A 22,186-nucleotide genomic window follows, 5' to 3' on the forward strand; every position below is an offset into this window, starting at 1 on the left:
TGACAAGGTATGTCCAGCATAGAATGGTCCTTCCCAAGGAAGCTACTGGCCATGTTTTCCCCAAGTCTCACAAAGAAACCACCTTGTGTGTCCTTGGGAAGAAAGCCTAGTGCAGCCAACAGCTGCTTGAGAGAGGCGAAGCTTTGGAAGGCAAGGCAACAAAGAATCATGAAATACAGGGGGCAAAAGGGCATAGATGTGGTGAAATAGGCAAAGCCTCTCTACTGTTCTAAATGTGAGTGGGCTGCCAGATACCCACATTTTTTATCATGTGACAGGGGGACTGCAATGGTTAGAACTTGTGGGATCAGTAGCAAGTCCTTCATTTAGTACTACTGTAACTTTGAATGGTTGCTGAATGAATGGTCATAAATCTACTAGAAATTATGAATTTAGATCAGGTGTGTCCACCTCACAAACTGCAAGCCTCATATTGTCCTGGGTAGCTAGTGATGCAGTCCCACAAGATTGTAAACTTTTAACATTATGTGATTAATATACTTTAATTATATTATAGATTTTACATACAGCTCAAGACAATACCTCTTTAAAAAATTGAGATTCTTAATTCACAATGGCTTGGTCCACTGGACTGGTTTCAGTGTCTTCAGACAAGTACCAGTAGTACAGGATTAAAAGAATGGAGAACAAGGGGAACTCTTACTGACTTAATTGGATTTGTACTGCATTGGATCTGAGTCTTATAATATGTAACTCAAAGCATCTGACTTAGAAATCAAACAAGTCAAGATTTATACAAAGACTGTATAATTAAATGGATTTAAGATGCAGTAATATATCTACCAGTATAAGCAGCAATGGGAATTTCAAGGAAAGAATATTATATTTGGAGAAAATTGGTATAAATTGTATTGCTGTTACTCTAGTTCTGATTGCTAAAATGGATAGTTCATTTGCTTAAAATAGCTGGAAATGTAATGGAGAATGTCAGATCATTTTTTTTCATATTTACTGGCAATTTTACAAAGCTCAACAATTTTGGAAAATGATGATAAACAGATCTGAAAAGTTCAGTTCCCATTTCAACCCGTGATATTTTTACTGAGGTTTACTAAAACATGTATTCCACTGGCCAGTACGCTCTCATAGAGAGGGACTCCTCCGGGTGCCGTCAGCCAAACAGTGTCGACTGGCGGCCCCTAGGGGGAGAGCCTTCTCTGTGGGGGCACCTACCATCTGGAATGAGCTCCCCCTGGAGATACGGAGGATCCCAGATCTGCGCTCCTTCCGCCGTACTGTGAAGACCTTTTTATTCCATCAAGCGGGCTTGGCCTGATCTCTTCCCTTTTTAAATATGTAAATTTTAATCTGTTTTTAAATTATTGGGGTATTTTAATTTGTCTGGGCCAAAAAGTTTAATTTGATTTTATCGGGTTTTTAAATTTTGTGTATTTATGTATTTTATTGTTGGCTGTTCACCGCCCTGAGTCCTTCGGGAGTAGGGCGGTATACAAATCAAATAAACTAAACTAAACTAAACTAAAATATGCTAAATTAACTATTTGCTACAGAGATAATAAGTTTTATTAAGACATTAGATCTATGGACAAAGAACTACATTGTAGGACTATGCTTCAATGTCTAAAATAATTTCATATTTTAAGAATAATCTGACAACACAATTTAATTCAAATTGTAACCTATTCCTAGACCCTAACCTTAACCCCAGTTCATAGATTTGTACGTGGATTTATAACACATCCAGAATTTGAGTTTCTATCTGCCTAAAGTCAATATTTGAATTTCACAGGATTTTAAAATTAGAACGGACTTTTAGTACTATGGACATATTTTATTGTACTTCATAGTTTTCATTTTGTGACTCATATGTATTTATCATGGTTTTTGATATAATATATACCATTATTCACAATCAGGGTGGATAAAAATCAATGATTTTTTTTTTTAAAAAAATCAAAAACAATCAGATTTTTTAAATTTAAATCGGATTTTTTTATTTAAATCGGATTTTTTTTTATTTTTTTATTTTTTTATTTATTTTTTTATTGAAAAAGTTTTTCAAATACAGATTCCCCCCCCCCTTTTTTCCCCCTCCTCCCTAACCCCCCCCTCCCCCTCCCCTCCCCCTGTGGCTTCTCCAGAATAAAACCCAAATTAATAACAGATTATATAATACTTTACCATCCTTTTTACTCCACCCCCCATAAACTGACCCTTTCTTTCTAACAATATTATTATATCCCCCTTATACTATACATTTCAAAGCAACATTCAATTATAAAATTATATAATAAATTATATAATTATATAATTATATAATAAATCCTAATTTGGCAATTTCAACTCATAATCTATCCATTTCCTCCTCCCCCATACATATATCTCTTAATTCAAATCTTTTACGTATATTAATATAACATAACATCCCTTTTCCTAAACTAAACAATCAGTAAGCTAGCCTATCTCCACCCACTTTCCTGCAGGTCTACCATACATAATATTTTCAATATCTTTGTTCTTCTGCCCACACCACTAAAAAATATTTCCATATATAGATAAAATCCTCAAATGACTTTAAGCTTGTAATTCATATGGTATCTTCTGTAATATCTTTCAGCTGGATTGTTAATTCCATCACCCATGTTAGGGTAACATCAAATTCTAGTTCCAACAGTACCTTCAGTATCTTCAATTACCATCTGCCCCCATCAATAATAAATGTTTTCGTATATAAAAAACCACCCGAGTGACTTAATATTTATATTCCATATAGTGTCTTCTGTAATGTCTTTCATCTAGATTATTAATTCCAACCACCGTATTAGGGTAACAACCAGATCTTCTGCATGCCCCAGTCCCATAGTTCTCTTTGCCTTATAGCTCAGCATAAACATAATCCATTTGTCAAAGAGTCCAAAATAGAAAGTTCCAATCCACTCAGTTAAAGGCCATCTTCCACATCCCAGAAACACAGCACTGCAGAGATCTGTCAATCTCCTCAAGATAGTATAAACCAATACTTTGCCTCAGCTATATTTTCATGTTTTTAATCGTCTCTTAAGTAACTGGCATTACACTGTTGTTTAGTCTAAAACTTTTTATTTTTGTAGGACCTGCTTCTTCTTTTCTTAACTTTTTGTGGCTTAGATCTCCATCCTGGTTGCCTTTCTAGGAGTTGATTGATTTCCATGCTGGTCTGTAACTTGATAAGTCATCACATTAGAATCCAAAGCCGCCTCTCTTGTATTTATAGGTAATCCAACTACAACCTCTGAAGGAGAATCCATAAGCGGCTCGTCCACAAAAGCCTCTGTAACTTGTTGTTTTTCCATTACCTCCGCCTCCATCTGCTTAGCCTGGGTTTCAATCTCTTGTTGATTTTGCTTTTCTTTATTCCCCTTGTGTGTTATACATGGAGATGTTGAGTCCATTTTAAGAACCTTATAATAAAATTCTTCCACTTTTTCAACAGTATTTAGTTGGTATCTTTCTCCTTGATATCTCAATATTATTCCAACTGGAGCATCCCACCTAAATGGGATGTTTTGTTTCTTTAGCTCAGTCACCAAAAAAACAAAATCCTTTCTATCTTTTAGCATCTTGGGCGGTAGCTCTTTAAATATCCAAATCTTCCTTCCAAACCTTTCAAGAGTGGAGTTAAAAGACTTTTGCACAATATCATTTCTTATTCCTTTATCAGTAAAGTAAATCACCACATCTCTAGGCAACTGCCTTTGCTTTGCCACCCAAGAATTTGCTCTGTAGGCCTTATCAATCTTACAGGATACCTCTTCAGGACTAACCTTTAAAATCCCAGCCAGAACTTCAGCAGACATCTTTCTCAAATCTTCTCTTTTATCTTCCTGTATTCCCCTAATTTTGACCGCAAATTCCATAAATCTGAATTGCATCATTATGACTTCATTTTCAATCCTTTGTTTTATATTATCTGCATTGTAAGTCTTGTAGTCAGCTTCCTTTATTTTTAGCTCTACTTCTGAGCTATTTTCTTGAATCATTGTTAAATCATTTTCAATTCTTTGTATTTTATTATCCAAATTATGAATCTTGTAATCAACTTCCTTCATATTAGACTCTATTTCTGAATTAAACTTTTCATCCATCTTTATCATTGCATCTAAGAAACTTATCATATGTTACTTGAATTTATCATACTTTTGTTGAACCAACTCTTTAATTTCCTGTCTAAATTTTTCAAGGTTCTGGTTCACAATCTCATCATGTCTTGCCATCTCCTCCAATACAAATTGTGTTAGATCTTGAAAGCCATTCCTCTGCATCTGCAAACTCAAAACTTGTTCATGTGGTTTATGAATGGGGGAGCCCCCCCCCCCCACAGCTTGGTTGTCTGGCTTTGTGAGTTTTAATGCCATCCTGCCACACAAGCAGATTTTTTTTTCTTTTTTCCCCTTTAAAGAACAAGACTTCTCTCCAAACATTATCAATATCAAGCCTCTAAGAAGGAAGAAGCATGAAATAAGAATTTTTCTCTTCACTTCTAGCCAGCACTGTTATCTCAGTTACTTTATAACATATTAAACTAGTCAAACGGAAGTACTTTCGCTTTCAGCTCTTCTCAAGCCTCAGCCAGTCGCCATTTTAAACTTTCTTTTTTCCTCCCCTTCCACTCTTCTTTGCTTTTAAAGTCAGTCTTAGGGTTGTTAGAAGTACTTGCAATTTAGGGTCCCAGGTCCAGATTTCATCCTTCTTGTTCAGAAAATCTGTTAGTTTTCGTTGGTTGGTCTGGTCCCATCGCCTGGCTCTGCAAAGCGCAGAGTTCGCCCGAAGCCCGGAGCAGCGGCGAGGAGAATAGGGAGCCTCATACTGCTTCCTCCCCAGAAGTAAAAAAGAACTCTGGGGACTTCGCAGAGGGCTCTACCTGCCCTTGCTGGCTCTGTCTCACATTTTCTTATGGAAACGGAGTTTTTCGAGCCGCCTTTCAGGTGTAAAGGCGGCTCTTTACGGGCGACGGGGCTGGCGGTCTCAAAGGGCCGTCTGGCGGCGACGGAAGCCAGACCGGAAGCCCCAGATTTTTTTTATTTTTATCTAATTTATTTTAATAAAAAACTTCGGGGTAAAAATCTATCGTAAGATAGTTTTCTATTTAAGATACATAAATAATTTAGTTTATTCAGCATGAAATGGAGCTTAGTTATGTAGCATGAGGCTGTATATTCTGCAACACTAGGACTATAGTGAGTCAACAGTGGGTCAAAGGAGTAGCAGAGATGACAGTTTAAAAATTATGATTTAAATCGAGTTGATTTAAATCAAGCCTTTTTACTAGTGATTTAAAACATGATTTAAATTGTGTTTTAAATCAACTTGATTTAAATCAAATCCACCCTGTTCATAATTCATATACCAAAAAGTTTAGTGTGGCCAGTTTGCTGTAGCAGTTAATGTCTCAGGTTAGAAATCAGGAGATCATGAGTTCTGGTGTAAGCACAAAGCTAGCTAGGTGACCTTGAGCTAGTCACACTATCAGCCCTAGAAATGAGAGCAGGCAATGTCAAAACCACTTCCAAAAAATTTTGCAAAGAAAGTTTCAGGGTTTTGCAGACAGTTGCCAGGAGACATCACAGACTCAAAGGCATGTACATAAATAAGGAAAATGTCCGTTTTCTATGACAGTTGTAAGTCTCTTAACACATCCTTTTGTATTTTTCTACTTATATGTTTTCTAAGATATGTAATATTTTTAAAGGAAAAGTATAATTGCTTCTGTTTCACAGGTCTACTAGTTTTATTTCACAAACTTCATCCAAAGATCCTGAAGATTCATTAACTGAATACATTGCACACTTGGAGGCCATTCAGGAAAGACTAGGAATTCTTCTGCCAGGTAACTTCATATTGATAATTTCTGAATCAAAGCCTTAACCTGTTTTAACTCATACTTGATAATCTTAGTATTGACATAAAGTCCAATCTTAAACTAGATTCGGTTTACTGAGTTTGGTGTGAACACTATAGAAGTTTCATTCAATGATTTCCTATTCTCCTTTATCTTCTGGAGAACATGTAAAAGCTCTTCTGTCTGCATGACAGGCAAATTCCAGTCAAATTATTCAACCAAGTTTGGGAGAAACTAGTACAGGTTTTCGCCATGAAACAGTACTCCTTGCTTAATTACTATTCAGTCAGCAACTGTTGAAAGTTATGACAGTACTGAATGATTGGTTGACCAGCTGTGATCTCATGATCAAAATGTAGGCACTTGGCAGCCTGCCCACATTCATGACCACAGGGTATACTTCAACTTACCCAACCCACCTATTTCTCTCTCCCCCCCTCACCCCAATCTTTGCTCTTTTGGCTGTCCTCAGCTCAGTTGCCCATGCTGTCCCCAGTTGACCTTTGCCATCAAGGCCTTGGAAATGCTGTGTATGATCAGCACACGAAGGGCGGAATGGGACTTTTCGTCTCGTACCTTTGGCCGTCCCTCCTTCTCCTCCAGGGTTCCTCCCTTGGGCGATTCTCTGCTGACTATTCTCCTCGGCTCCATCCATTCACCCTGGTCAATGTGGCACGTCCCCTCCATCCCACACACTTCAGCATGGCCCATTCACAGAAGGAGGGTTCGTCCTGGGTTTTTCGATGCCTGGGACAGTTCCCTCAAGGTGTGTGTGTATTGATGTATATAAAGTCTCCTGCTGGAGCAGAGGGTTGGACTAGATTACCTCTAAGGTCCCTTCCAGCCTTGGATTGCTGTGCTGTTTCAAAGCATCCTCTGAAGCTGCATCTAGTGCCAGGGTTTATGGTCCTTCCTTCCTCTCATTTTTCTCTCCCTCCCTTTCCCCCCTCACCCCCGCTCTTCCCTTACTGTTCTTTATCAGGAGTTTCTACCCCCTCCCCCCTCCCATTACTTCTCCTAACAAGTGTTTTGCTTTCCTAAAGCCATTTGGCTGGAGCCCTTCTTCCAAATGCCACCACTGGCTTATGGCTGCTTGGTGACTAACTGTCCCGAGCGTCGAAAACCCAGGCCAAACCCTCCTTCTGTGAATGGGCCGTGCCAAAGCGTGTGGGATGGAGGGAACGTGCCCCCATTGCCCAGTGCAAATGGGTGGAGCCGAGGAGAATAGTCAGTGGAGAATCGCCCAAGGGAGGAACCCTGAAGGAGAAGGAGGGGTGGCCAAAGGTACAAGATGAAAACTCCTAGACCCCATGAAGGGCCAGGCTGGAGGCACCTTATCAGCAGCAGGAGGAAGAAGACAGGGAAGTCAACTGGTAGAGGCAACACAGAAGTAAGTGCAGGGTGACTAAAAAAGGGGTGATAGGGGATGGGCGGGAGTTCAGGCAGAGGTGAGTGCAGCAAGGTAGAAGAAGTGTGAGGTCCTGACCTAATGACTGCAACCAGGATTGCCAAAACTTATCGTTGCTAAGTGGTGTAGTTACATTGATATTTGGCCTAATGATTGCATCACTAAGTAATGGAAATTCCAATCCCAATTACAGTCATTAAGTGTATATATTCCTATGTACCTAAGTAATATCACAATATCAGTAATTCACTTTAGTTTAAGAGCACAACAAAAAGCTTGTTCTTTTATGCTACTTTAAGTGCAATTATATACATTTTTGGTCAGCTACAGCTACAAGCATAATTTTCTAGAAGCTCAACCTTACATTTAGGAATTAGTTAGCAATAGAAACTTCAAGAACAAAATGCCTTAATGTAGTTTGCTTTCTTGAGTCATATATTTTAAAAAAAATCAAAATGCTGCTGAATCCCAAATGTTAACTCTAGGATCTAAATCTATACAAACCATGGACAGTTTAAGAACTCCTGGCTTGTTAAGGCAAAGCCTGAAGCTAAAATTGATTGGTTGCAGTAGCTAATTAGAATGCAGAAGCAACATGTACAACTAGACTTATTGGAGTGGGAAGAATTATGTCTCACTGTTATGTGCAAATTAGACCACAATATGTTCTCTTATACTTTATTTAAATAGCAATATGTCAATATATTTTGTATAGCATCAGATTCACTTTTAATTATAAGTTAGATTTTCCATACTGTTTAATTCAAATCCCATTTAAAATATATTATTTTAAAATTGTAATACATCTATTTCCAAAAATTTGTGGAATAACAAATTTAATTTAAATTTGTATGAATTTAGGACAAGCTGCACAAGAAAAGAGTTAAATGTAGTGAGAACCAGCCTTGAATATGAACCAGAGTTCTTTCGTCACTGCTTTACTCACCAGTGAACAGCTTACTAGTGTTATACCCTGCGGATCTTTCAACATTGATGTGCATTTGAATAAAGAGATCTCTGTGTGATAAATTTTGCATCAGCTTTTATAAAAAAAAACAACAAACTTTGTGTTTGAATGTGCTTTTTACACTGATATTTCATATAAAACAATCCTCAGGTTTTTTTAATCAAAATTACTGGGAAGCTTACAACTACAGCTTTCCGTTTTTATATTATTAATGCTAAGTACCAATGTATGTTTTTATTAAAAATGTTCAACTGATTAATTGCACAGACTCTTATTCAAAATACATTTCTAATACTTAGAATGATTTTACTTCTTTATGATTGTAGTTGCTAATTCATCCACATTTTCAAAAACAGTAAGATTAATTAATCTAGAATAGAGGTCCTTGTGTTATAATACAAGGACCTCTATTCTAGATTAATTAATCTTACTGTTTTTGAAAATGTGGATGAATTAGCAATTCTTTCATTGCAAGTGAATGTGTGACTGGAAATCACAAGATACTTTCCCAGTCTTGTATATGGCGTTAGTCTGTCTTACATTAATGATTGCTTTTCAATGTCATGCTATGAATTCAATGAGATGATTTTAGCCCTCCAATTAATTTGTCAGCCCTTTTCTCTAAGCCAGCCCCCTGCAGGGTGAGATGTTTGAACTTTCAGTCCTGATTTTGATTAGTTTCGAATTAAAATATTTAATTTGAAAATTTAAAATATTTAAAATATTTCTTATGTAATGTCGGGTGAACCATTTGCTTTGTGGAGTATTATCTCTCCAAAGTGCCATATGCCAACCCTGTTGTAGGTCGTAACCTTCTATTTTAAGAAGACGACTATTACCTAAAGTAATCCATTCTTTTACCCAGGCTAACAGAGCGGCTGAGTAGTAGTTCTCCCAACATGGTAGGCCCAGGCCTCCTCTTTCTTTTATCTCTTGCATCATCTTTTTTTAATCGTTGGCTTTTTCCCCTGCCAGATAAATTTAGTTATTATTTGATTTAACTCTATGAAAAATTTTTTGGATAAATTCACTGGGGCGGTTTGAAACAAAAAGTTGAACTTCAGTAGAACGTAGGATTTTACTGTTATTACTCGTCCTAGAAATGAGAGTTGTATTTTACCCCATTTATCTAAATCTTTTCTTGTTTGAATTAATAATTATTATAATTGTCTTCTTGTATGCTCGAACATCTGCCAGTTAGCCAACTTCCCAAATATTTAATTTTGTTAACTACTTTTAATCCAATCACTTCCTGTAAGCCCTTCTTAGCTTCCTCTAAGATATTCTTAGTTAATATATTTGTTTTCTTTTTGTTGATTAATAAACCTGCTACCGCCCCAAATTCCTCAATTGTCTCTATTGAATATAAACAAGATTCTATGGGCTCTTCCAAGATAAAAACCATATCGTCTGCGAAGGCCTGGGTTTTATATACCTGTTGTCCAATTATAAGGCCTTTTATTCTTTCTTCATTCCTTATTTTACACAATAATGTTTCTAGTGATAAGATAAAAAGTAAAGGGGATAAAGGACAGCCCTGTCTTGTGCCTTTACCAATAGGGAATTCTTCTGTCAGGTCCCCATTTATCAGTAGTCTGGCCGTTTGTTTGGAATAGATAGCTTTAATTGCGTTTATAAATCTCTGTCCAAAGCCCATGTGTTCTAACTGTAATAATATAAACTCCCAATTGACTCTGTCAAATGCCTTCTGGGCGTCTATAAAAACTAGTGTGACCTGTTTGCCTGGGTGATCTTTGTAATATTCCAATACATTTAGCATGACTCTTAAATTATCTTGTAATTGTCGTGATGGTAGAAATCCATTTTGGTCATTATGTATAAATTCATTCAGGAAGCCTTTTAATCTGTTGCTAGAATTGTGGTGAAAATTTTTCCTCTTTAGGAATTAAACTGATAATTGGCCTCCCTCCATGAGTGGGGAATTTCTGCTTTTCCCAGGACTTCATTAAATAAATCTTTCATATGCTCTCCCATTACCTCAAACATTGTTTTATATAACTCAGCTGGAAGTCCGTCTGTGCCAGGCGTTTTCAAATTTCCCTGTTTCTTCACTGCTTTTTCAATCTCAGCTAAGGTAATTTCCTCTTCTAATATTTCTTTCGTTAAGTTGGGTATCTTGGGTAAGTCCGAGTTCTCTATATAATTTTTTATCGCACCTGTTATGATCTCCTCTCTTATATAATTCTTTGTAAAAATCCACTGCAATTTTTTCTTTCCCTTTTTTGTCTTTTATTAAATTTCCTTCCTTGTCTTCTAATTGATCAATTCGTCTATTCTGCTTTTCCTTTTTTAATCTAAATGTGAGCCATCTTCCTAATTTATTAGCTGATTCAAAGTGTTTTTGCTTTGCTGCCTTTATCTTATCTTTCAATTTATCCAACTCCAAGAGATTAAGCTGGTGTTTTAGGAGTACTATCTGTTCTTTTGCTCCTATGGATAGTGGATTATTTTGTAGTTGTTCCTCGGCTTTTATTAATTTACTTGTTAACTCACCCCTTTCTTGTTCTTCTTTTTTGTGTTTAATGGTCATGTGTTTAATAATAAGACCTCTTATAAAAGCTTTGGCAGTATCCCAAATTATTTGAAGTGGCATTCCTGGTGTTTTGTTTTCTTGAAAGAAAAGGGATATTTCTATCTTGAGCTTTTGTATAAATTCGGTTTCTTTTAAAATCTCTGATCTCATCATCCATCTCTTTCTATTTTTCCCCTCTTTCTTTAATACGGCTAATACTGGGTTATGATCCACCCAGTCATTCGGCATAATTCTGACCTCTGCCACTTGAGAATTAAGTTCTTGTGACATCCAAATCATGTCCAACCTGGACCACGATTTGTGCCTGGGAGAATAATAAGTGAATTGTTCACTTATCAGATTGTGCTCGCGCCAGGTCAATCCTAATTCATCCTTTCAATCCTTTCAATCCTAATTCATCTCTCATTTCATTACAAATGGCTGGTAAGATCTTCTTATCTTGTCCTCTGTTTCTTTTCTTTTCTTTTTTTTTCTTTTTTTTTAGTTTTCCCCTGTTTTGTAATCCTTTGTCCTATTAATAACTGCATTAAAGTCGCCCAGAAGACATACCTGCTCGAATTCCAAGTCTCGGATTTCTCTTCGTATTCTTCGGAAGAATGATTTGTGTTTAGTATTCGGGGCATAAATTCATATCAATAATACTTTGCTCTGTAGTAATTCCACCTTTAATATTAGTATTCTTCCCTCTTCGTCTGCGAATAGTTGTTTCGGCGAGAGATGTTCCTTTACATACATTGCTACTCCTTTCTTTCTCTCCTCTGGAGCCGCTACAAACAGTTTCCCTGCTTTAGGGCATTTCAATAAATTAGCTTGTGATAATTTAATATGCGTTTCTTGCATATATATTATATCCACTTTGGCTTTAACAATTTTGGTTAGTATACGACTTCTCTTTGTCGGGGCATTGAGGCCATTGACATTTACCGTCAATAGTCTCACTCCTTGATCCAAAGAAATAAATTTCTTTTTGATTTCTCAGAAACACCTTTTGTTTGGGGGGGGGAGAGAGATTTTACCTGGTGAGAAAGGGTTTGAAATCCATTATATAGCAATACTTAGATAACTAAACAAGTTCAAGCAGTATAAACATTAATACAAGTTTGTAATACTCTATTAGAGTATTTAATAAGTTAGCTCTAACTTTTAAAAATAGCTGTTTCTATAAATTCAATTGTACTACCAATACATGTAGATCAAACCCATAATTATATGCATATAGCAGAAAAAGAGATATTTTGAAGTACACCAAATTTGTAGGATTCAACTAAAACTTGCTGGTATGTCATGGCCCAGGACTCAGACTATGCATCCAATTACGAAGATCCTGTTTGAGCTGAACCTGTGGAATGATAGTATCCAGGAATTAATTGCACGAAGCTGTCCAAAAACATGTACCACTTGAATAGCTGGAACAGTCAGAGGAGGACGTAAAGTCTGCACCCTGTCAGTAAGGAGAAAAGCAGAACAGAGACTTCTATGAAACTCCTTGCCAAGCAAGGGAGTAATTCTCTTAATTAGTGACAGCTGCCTGCAGCCTGATTTAAGAGGCAGCTCTGACACAAGTTCCTTTGCTGGAAACAAGGGTTTGATCCAGGGGTGAAATGCTCCTGGTTTCGGACCGGCTCGGGCAAGTAGGTAGTGATGGCGGCGGGCAGTTCGGAGAACCGGTAGCAAAAATGCCTGCCCCCGCCCCCAATGCCCAGCTGAGCCCCGCGATCATCAGAGCCTTTTTTCCTTTTAAATGGCTCTGACCAGCCAAGCTCTGACATCCCAGTTGAGTTGCCTGCTAATCAGGCAACTCAGCTTGGATCGCCAGAGCCATGTAAAAGAAAAAAAATTATTTTTTTCTCACCCCCACCCCAGCCTCCAGCTTGCTTACCTTAGCTGCTGATCTCATGATGATCGCAATCCATGCATCAGCAAGCAACTGAATATCCCTGCCTGCAATCAAGCTCATCGGTGAGCAGCTCTTTCTGCCTGCCTACCTAGACTTGTGGACTTCAACTCCCAGCAAAGCTGGCTGAAGAATTCTGGGAGTTGAAGTCCACAAGTCTTAAAGTTGCCAAGGTTGGAGACCCCTGTTCTATTGGGTAAGTTTTTTTCCCCTTTGGGAGCTTTAAAAAAAATAGTTAATTGGGGTTTTTTTTAGTTGTTCTTTTTTTTAGACCTAGCCATTTAAAGTTTAGGAAGTATTTTATAAAATTTTTTATAAAATTTTAATTTTATATAAAAATAAAAATAAATTAAAATAAGATAATATTTGTGCAGCTTTCTGAAATTTAGTGTGTTTCTGTAGTATTTCACTGTAACTACACAAACACACAAAATCTCACAAAGCTGTATGTGGAATTTTGTGTGTGTAAAGTGTGAAAGTTGGTTTTTTGGGGCTTTTTGTGGCTGTGTGAGGTTCCTGCTTGTTGCAGGGGCCATTTTGGGGCTAGCACAGCTGCTTTTACATTGTGGGTGAGCCAGTTGTGTTGTGTTGTGTGTGTGCAAAGTGTGAAAGTTGGTGTCGAGACCCCACGCTCGACTCTCCGATGATGAAGACTCCTGCAGTCAGGGAAGCACCACGGAGGGGGCGGTGGGGGTGGGGATGGGGTTAATATGTTTCTGAGCACAATCCGGTGGAGGTGGGTGTTAGGGTAATCAGGCGGGCGGTCACCTTGCGGCCGCGATAGGGTGGTAGGCAGCTGCTGCACGTTGCTGCTCTTGATTAGTGGGACGGGCCGGCTAGGAGGAGCCCGGAAGTATGGCTAATGGGCGCGCTTATTTAAGCCGTGTTGGGCAACGGCGACGCCCAACACCGACTTTGTATTATCTTTACCTGAACTCAGCAAGTTTTTGCAGCACCTCCGGACGCTGAATAAACCGTTTCCTGCTTTAACAAGCCTTGACTGCAGCGTGGCTTATTACCGTCCTCAGTTTTGCGGCGAGAGAGCTGAGAAAGTCGGCGTTTCTCTTTCCACCGTGAGTACCGCCGAGCGAGAAGGGATGGCGGAGGGAGTGACGGCTGGGCGGTGAGTCCCGAAGGAGCGGAGGAGGACACCACCGTGTTGGAGGAACAGAGCCCCAAAGACCCTCCAGTGGTTAAGTCCAAGGAGAAGAAGCCCCAGCAAGTCGAAGGTGCCGCTGAAACCCAGGACTCGACCGAGTCGCGGCGAATGAAGAGCTCAGCAGGAGAGTGGTGGCAGAGCTCCGCTCTTGTGGGTTCCGGTACCCATAAAACCCCAACCCCTGGGGGTTATTCGGGGGATTCCTCCTTCCATGGCTGGAGGGAGAGGAAGTGGCTGGATGATGATGAATGCGACTGGAGTCAGTCTACCGGTCTTGGAGCATCTACCCTGGACGTCTTGAGGGAGAAGTTCGGGGAAGGGAGCTTTAGAGATGCAGCGTCCTGGCAACCCTGGATAGGAACAGAGGCTGCTGAGTCGTGGCAAAGAGGCGGGGGTGGTCGTGAGTCCCGCTTCCATTTAGCAAGCCCAAAACTGCGTGTGGAGAAAGGGGAAGGAAGCAGAGGCCAGCCAATGGGACAGTCCCGGCCCCGGGTGTCTTCACTAGGCGAGGCGTTCCGCGAAACGGACCAGGAAAGACAACAGAGGACGGCAAGGAGGGAGACGGACCAGACTGGTGTAGGGGGATGGACAGGTCAGCGGCGGTCGGGCCCCACCACCCGCCTGTGATGTGGCCGCCTGGCGTATGGCCACAACAATCACATAGGGTCCTCCCCCTATACAGGCCTCCTTCGACGGGAGCCCTGATCGGGTATCTATTTTCTTGAGCCAAGTGCTTAGCCACACTGATCTTTATGGACATCTGTATCCCTCACAGTGGGCTGTGGTCATGGCCATAACTGCAGTCCTCCAAGGGGAGGCCGCTAACTGGGTTGCGGACTTACATAGTGAGCATGCTAGGGAACTAGCCGATGTGGGGCTGTTCTTGGATGCACTACGATGACGCTTCGAAGATAGTGCAAGAGTCCAAATCACAGAGGGGAAATTGCTGGCACTGAGACAAAGAGGACGGCCGGCCAAAGAATACGTCAAGGAGTTCCGGGCATTGGCGGGAAGACTTCGGTCGTGGCCAGAGCGGTTGTTAGTACACCAATTTCGGTCCGGCCTGGATAGGGAAGTGAAACAAGCGTGTGTATACCGTGGTTTACCACCAAAACTGTCCGAGTGGTTCAAGGCGGCAGTGGAGCTAGAAGTTGGATTACGGGAGTTCCGAGGCCGCGTAGGTCAACCACAACGTTTTGTGCCAGCTGGCACTAAACCAGTAGCCCCGAAGGATTATGGGGCAAGCCCTGCCACCCTTTAGGCCAGCAACAGGCGGAGGACGAGGGGCTTTCCGTTGCAACCAACCACGACATCGGGCTGCTGAGTGTCCCATACCCCCCTTGCAAGCTACACCTGCGCGAACTCCACCATCCGGGGCCAAGGTTAGGGAAAGGGCGAGGTCTACGTCAGAGCGAACAGCCATATCCACACCGATGCCCACTAGTTGTTCTCGGTCCACACTAACCGGTGTGAAAAGCCCTTCGGGGGAGGAGGGTCTGCCAGCATTGTCGGATGGCAGCGATGACAGTGGACCAGAGGACCCTATGGTAAGTGATCCTATACACCCGTTTGTGATACCAGTGGTGCTACAAAATAGACGCACCTTACAGAGGGTTCAACAGGGAGCGCTCATAGACTCAGGGTGTACTCGTTGTCTTATCCGGAGTACAGTAGTGGATGCTTTGGGGCTACAACGGGTAAAACTAAAAACCCCTATTCGTTTCGAACAGATGGGTGGGTCTTTGCTAGGGGGCTCACCAGCCTCACATATTACAGAGCCCGTCTACTTAGAGATTGGGGAACATAAGGAGCAGATCCGGTTCATCATAGTAGACTGTATGGTCGAGTCGATTATATTGGGACTGGCCTGGTTGGACAAGTGGCGTCCCACTATATGGTGGGAGGGGGGTTATCGGAGATTACAAATCAGTTTAGGACCAGACCCGATCCCCGAGTCCCAACCACAGACCCAGCGGTGCACTGGAGTGGGGAACGCCAAGCCAGGATATCCGGAAGTATATAGGAACTTAGCAGCTGTGTTTGACGAAAGTGAATGTGAGACGTTACCGCCCCACAGGGCGACAGACTGCGCAATAGAACTGATACCGGGGGCGAGGCTTCCAAAACCGTGTATGTACGCCATGACAAAACCTGAGTTAGAAGAGCTACGGCGCTACATTGATAAGAATCTGGCTAGAGGGTTTATTCAGCCTAGTCGGGCGCGTATGGCAGCCCCGGTTCTATTCCGCGAAAAGAAAGACGGTGGTCTTCGTCTCTGCGTTGATTTCAGGGGCTTAAATGCTGTTTGTGTCAAGCACCTGTACCCTCTACCGTTGATGAAGGACTTAGCCACATTGGTGACAGGGAAGGTGTTCACAAAGCTGGATCTGCGGGAGGTTTATTGCAGAATAAGGATACGGGCGGGAGACGAGTGGAAAACAACCTTTAATTGTCCGTTAGGGAGTTATAAGTTTCGTGTCATGCCTTTTGGGTTGCAGGGCGCCCCGGCCGTGTTTATGCAGGTTATTAATGAGGTGTTACATGAACATCTATATCGGGGCGTCCTTGTGTACTTGGACGACATTTTGATATATTCTGATACGATGGAGGAACATATTCAGCTAGTGAGGAAAGTTCTGTCCAAGTTACTAGATGCAAAGCTCTTTGTAAAGTTGTCAAAGTGCGAGTTCCATCGCACCACGTTGGACTATCTTGGATATCGTATTTCAGCACGAGGGGTCGAGATGGATCCGAAAAAGGTGTCGACAGTATTGGAGTGACAGGCACCCAAAACCAGAAAGCAATTACAGAGCTTCCTTGGTTTTGCCAATTTCTATCGGCAATTTATCCCGTCGTTCGCACAGGTGGCTCTCCCATTAACAGATCTATTAAAAACGAAGCATTTAGGAGTTGGTAAGGTAAAACCGGGACAGCTGTTACCATGGACTGTGGAGTGTCAGCAGTCGTTCGAGCGATTGAAGGACTTGTTCGCTAGGGAACCCGTACTGAAACACCCAGATCCCTCATTGGAGTTTGTGGTACAGGCAGACGCAAGCGACGTAGCCGTAGGGGCTGTGCTGTTGCAGCGGACTAAGGATGGAACCCTATGTCCTTATGCGTACACGTCCCGCAAATTGACACCCACAGAGTGGGGTTGGGCTGTTTGGGAGAAAGAGGCATTTGCGGTGAGATGGGCTTTAGTGACTTGGCGACATTTACTAGAAGGGACCAACAAAAAGTTCAAGGTCTGGACAGACCATAAGAACTTGGAGGCCTTACAAACCCCTAGGAAACTATCACCAAAACAGGTTCGTTGGGCACAGTACTTTCAGCGGTTTAATTTCGACCTGAAGTATGTCCCGGGTGGCAGAAACTTCCTAGCCGATGCGTTGTCCCGGATGCCTCAGTTTGATAGCAAACGGGAAGATGTAGTGCAAGCGATAATTCCAAAACCCCAACAAATAGCTTGGGCATGTGATAAACCAACCAAACTCGCATGGAAGATAGAACTGCAAAAGGCAGTGCAGTGCGACCCCTGGGTAGTCGAGCATAGAACGTTGGTAACAATGCGTGATGGATTAGCTTGGATGGGGTCTAAATTGTATATACCACAGTCTCTATGGTCAACAGTGTTGAACAGGTGTCATGATTCCAAAACCGCCGGACATTTCGGGTTTTTGAAAACACTCCATCTCGTTAGACATCAGTTCTGGTGGCCTCATATGCATAAGGAGGTAGAAAAATATGTGAAAGAGTGTCATGTGTGTGCTGTAATGAAGACAAGACCTGGTAAGCCATTTGGTTTATTACAACCAGTTGCTAATCCCAGTAGACCGTGGGAAGAGATAGGGATGGATTTCATTGTAGACTTGCCTGATAGCAAAGGCCACACAGTTATATGGACTGTAGTTGATCTTTTCTCTAAGCAGGCTCATTTCATTCCATGTAAGAGCTTACCGTCTGCGAGACAATTGGCTCGGTTGTTCATTCGGCATATATACCGGTTGCATGGTGCACCCTGACGGATTATATCGGACAGGGGTGTACAATTCACAGCGCGATTTTGGCGTGCGTTTGTCGGTCTAATAGGTTTCATCCCAGGGGTTGAGTTCTGCTTTTCACCCAATTACCAATGGGGCTGCAGAAAGAGCCAACGCTATGATAGAGAGATATTTACGTTGTTATGTGTCGTATCAACAGTCCGACTGGTCAGAGCTCATACCACTCGCTGAGGTAGCGTATAACAATGCGATACACCGGAGTACTGGTGCTACCCCGTTCCAGATTGTGTATGGTTGGGACTTTACTGCAATCCCTGAACTTGAATCAGGTGAGCAGGAAAGGGTGTCTCCTAGGGAGTGGGGAATCCGAATCGGAGTTCAGTGGCCAAAGATCAAGGAGGCGTTGCAGAAAGCGGCAAGAGAGTATAAAACGTTCGCTGACAGAAAACAAAAGGACCACAAACCGTTTCAGGTGAGGGACCAGGTTTACTTATCCACTAAATATATCAAGTTGAAAATACCCAGTAAAAAACTAGGTCCAAAATACCTTGGCCCCTTTACTGCTGTAAGGCTGATAAATCCGGTAACTGTTGAGGTTAAGTTGCCACCATTACTGGGAAAGATCCATCCGGTTTTCATAGCAGCTTGCTAAGACCAGCCGATGGTATGCGCAACCCCACAGATCGGCCAGGACCTTTGGTGGGTTCCCATTACGAGATTGTCGAAATCCTAGATTCCAAACTAAGCAGAGGAAAGTTGAAATATCTAGTAAGATGGAAAGGCTATATTCTGGAGGATTTATTTTTTATTTATTTATTTTATATTGGATTTCTATACCGCCCTTCTCCCTGAGGACTCAGGGCGGTGTACAGCCAGATTAAAAAAAACATGCAGAACAAACATTAAAAACAATTAAAAGATATATAAATTTGGCCCAATTAAAACTCATTACCAATTAAAAACGTTTAAAACATTTAAAAAACAGTTAAAAATTTCATCTTAAGCCAGCCCGGCTTGTTTAAATAAATGGGTTTTAAGGGCGCGACGGAAGGCACTGAGGTCTTGGATTCTCCGTATCTCTGGGGGGAGCTGATTCCAGAGGGTAGGTGCCCCCACAGAGAAGGGTCTCCCCCTGGGGGTCACCAGCCTACATTGTCTGGCTGATGGCACCCCGAGGAGGCCCTCTCTGTGGGAGCGCACGGGTCGATGGGAGGTCGTTGGTAGCAGCAGGCGGTCTCGAAGATAGCTAGGCCCTATGCCATGGAGCGCTTTAAAGGTGATAACCAACACCTTGAAGCGCACCCGGAAGACAACTGGGAGCCAGTGCAGCTCGCGCAGGAGCGGTGTTACATGGGAGCGCCATGCTGCTCCCGTCACTACCCGCGCTGCTGCGTTCTGGACCAGCTGGAGCCTCCGGGTGCTCCTCAAGGGGAGCCCCATGTAGAGAGCGTTGCAATAGTCAAGGCGAGAGGTGACGAGGGCGTGAGTGACTGTGCACAGGGAATCCCGATCAAGAAAGGGCCGCAACTGGCGAATCAGGCGAACCTGACAAAAGGTCCCCCTGGTTACAGCCGTCAGATGTTCCTCCAAGGACAGCTGCATATCCAGGAGGACTCCCAGATTGCGAGCCCTCTCTGTGGGGGCCAATGACTCGCCCCCAATAGTCAGTGATGGAGTCAACTGACTATATCGGGATGCCAGGAGCCACAGCCACTCAGTCTTGGAAGGGTTGAGCTTGAGCCTGTTCCTCCCCATCCAGATCCGTACAGCCTCCAGGCACTGGGACATCACTTCAAGGGCATCGTTGGGGTGGCCTGGGGTGGAGATGTACAGCTGGGTGTCATCAGCGTACTGGTGGTATCTCACCCCAAAGCCACGGATGATCTCACCCAGCGGCTTCACATAAATGTTGAACAGGAGAGGCGAGAGGACCGATCCCTGCGGCACTCCACAAATGAGAGGCCTCGAGGTCGACCTCTGCCCCCCTGCCAACACAAACTGCGACCGGTCGGAGAGAAAGGAGGAGAACCACCGCAACACGGTGCCTCCCACCCCCAACTCTTCCAGCCGGTGCAGCATGATACCATGGTCGATGGTATCAAAAGCCGCTGAGAGGTCTAACAGGACCAGAACAGAGGAACAACCCCTGTCCCGAGCCCTCCAGAGATCATCAACCAACGCGACCAATGCCGTTTCTGTGCTGTGCCCAGACCTGAAACCCGACTGGAACGGATCTAGATAAGATGTTTCCTCCAGGAATTGCGGAAACTGTCGTGCGACCACACTCTCAACAACCTTCGCCATAAAGCGAAGGTTGGAGACAGGACGATAGGCCTCTTTCAAGGCGGTGGGGAAGTAACCCTCACTCAACGAAGCGTTGATAACACCCTGAAGCCAGCCTCGTGTAACCTCCCGGGAAGCCAGTACCAACCAGGAGGGACACGGGTCCAGTAAACATGTGGCCGCACTAAGTCTCCCCAAAATCCTGTCCACATCATCAGGAGTCACAGCATCAAACTCCTCCCAGATAACATTCTCAAGACTATTCCTCGTCACCCTGCCCTGATCTACCCAGTCAGAGTCCAAATCCCCCCGGATCTGGGCGATTTTGTCATACAGGTATTGTCCGAAATCCTCCGCCCTGCCTTCTAAGGGATCCTCCCGCACTCCCGGATGGAGCAGGGCGCGGGTCACCCTAAACAGGGCGGCCGGACGATTCCCTGATGACGCAATAGAGGCGGAAAAGTAGTTAGACTTTGCCGTCTCTATCGCCACTAGGTAGGCCTTAATATGCGACCTTACCAGTGTTCGATCAGATTCAGCGAGACTGGCCCTCCAACCGCTCTCCAGGCGTCTTTTCCGGCGCTTCATTTCCCTCAGCTCCTCAGTAAACCAAGGAGCCGCACAGGATCGGCATCGGGTCAGAGGCCGCAAAGGCACAACTCGGTCCAAGGCCCCACCAGCCACCCGATCCCAGGCGGCTACCAGGTCCTCGGCCGAGTCATGTGCTAGATCCTCAGGAAATGGCCCAAGCTCCGTCTGGAACCTATCAGGATCCATCAGGCGCCTGGGGCGGATCCATCTAATTGGATCCGCCTCCCTGCGGCGAGGGGTCGCGGTTCGAAGATCTAGGCGAAGGAGTGAGTGGTCAGACCATGACAAGGGTTCCATGTCTATATCCCCTATAACAAGACCACTCAACCACTGGCCAGAGACAAAAATCAGATCCAGAGTGTGACCTCCCCTGTGAGTAGGGCCATGAACTAACTGGGTCAGGTCCATGGCCGTCATGGAAGCCATGAACTCCCGAGCCACCTCAGACGTTTCACCGACGGATGGCAAGTTGAAATCACCCATGACTAAAAGCCTGGGTGTATCTACTGCCACCGTGGCTATCACGTCGAGTAGCTCAGGTAGGGCTGTTGCCACGCGGCAGGGAGCCAGGTACGTAAGCAACAAGCCCATCTGAACCCCACGGCCCCACCTCACAAGGAGGGACTCACATCCGGCTATCTGAGGCACAGTGGTCTCCCTCGGACCCAGATCCTCGTTAATAATAACCGCCACCCCCCCCACCCCTCCCCTGAGCCCTCGGCTGATGGAATGCTCTGAAGCCTGGTGGGCACATTTCAACCAGAGGGACGCCACCCTCCGGGCCCAACCAGGTCTCCGTAATACCCGCCAGGTCCGCTCCTCCCTCTTGTATAAGATCGTGGATGAGGGGGGCCTTATTGACCACGGACCTGGCATTGCACCGCATCAGCCGAAGGCCCAGCTCCTGAGTATCTAAGCCACCTAGTATCCGAGCAGAGCCTTGGGGACCGGGGCAAGCAATTGCTCTCAGACAGCAAGTGCGAGCCCCCAGCACCTGATGTGGTCCCCAGCTCCCGCCATATCTGCCCCTCCCATTCACCGTGCCGATGGTACAGCCCTCATAGATATCGTCCCCCATCCCTTTCCCAATCCCTCGTCCGGTGCCCCCCGAATCGTTACCCTGTGCCGGGCACGGCTCTGACCCTGGTGGATTTCCCCCCCAATCCGCCCTAGTCGTCTTCCCAATATCTTTAAAAGAATAATTACAACCCCCTCCCCCAGAACCCCTTAAAATCTTTAAAAATTTCCCTAAAAAGCCCCATAAATTCTTCCTTGCTCCATGCCATCTCTCCGGACTCCAAAGTCCGTCATCGAGATAGGCCCTCGGTAATGTGGGGGGCCAAATCTGCGAGAGGGGAGAATCTCGCAGGGCGAGGAGTTCCGACACCGAGTACATATAGCTATCAGGGGAAACAGTCCAAGGGTGGGGGACCACTGATGTTATAAGCGTAGGGAAAATTCCAGTCCAT

The 22,186-nt window shown here is 43.6% G+C and overlaps 1 protein-coding gene across 1 annotated transcript in view; it reads left to right on the forward strand.

The window, feature by feature from the left end:
- LOC139309058 (pericentrin-like) overlaps positions 1–22,186 on the forward strand; it is a 133,698-nt gene that overhangs the window by 100,944 nt on the left and 10,568 nt on the right. The window contains exon 41 of the mRNA XM_070933136.1: positions 5,739–5,848. Within this exon, the coding sequence (XP_070789237.1) occupies positions 5,739–5,848 (110 nt within the window). The remainder of the gene's footprint in view (positions 1–5,738; positions 5,849–22,186) is intronic.

The sequence above is a fragment of the Pituophis catenifer genome, unplaced genomic scaffold (genome assembly GCF_029215685.1).
Source record: "Pituophis catenifer annectens isolate HBS135680 unplaced genomic scaffold, rPitCat1.0.hap2 SCAF_1, whole genome shotgun sequence".
Lineage (NCBI taxonomy): Eukaryota > Metazoa > Chordata > Lepidosauria > Squamata > Colubridae > Pituophis > Pituophis catenifer.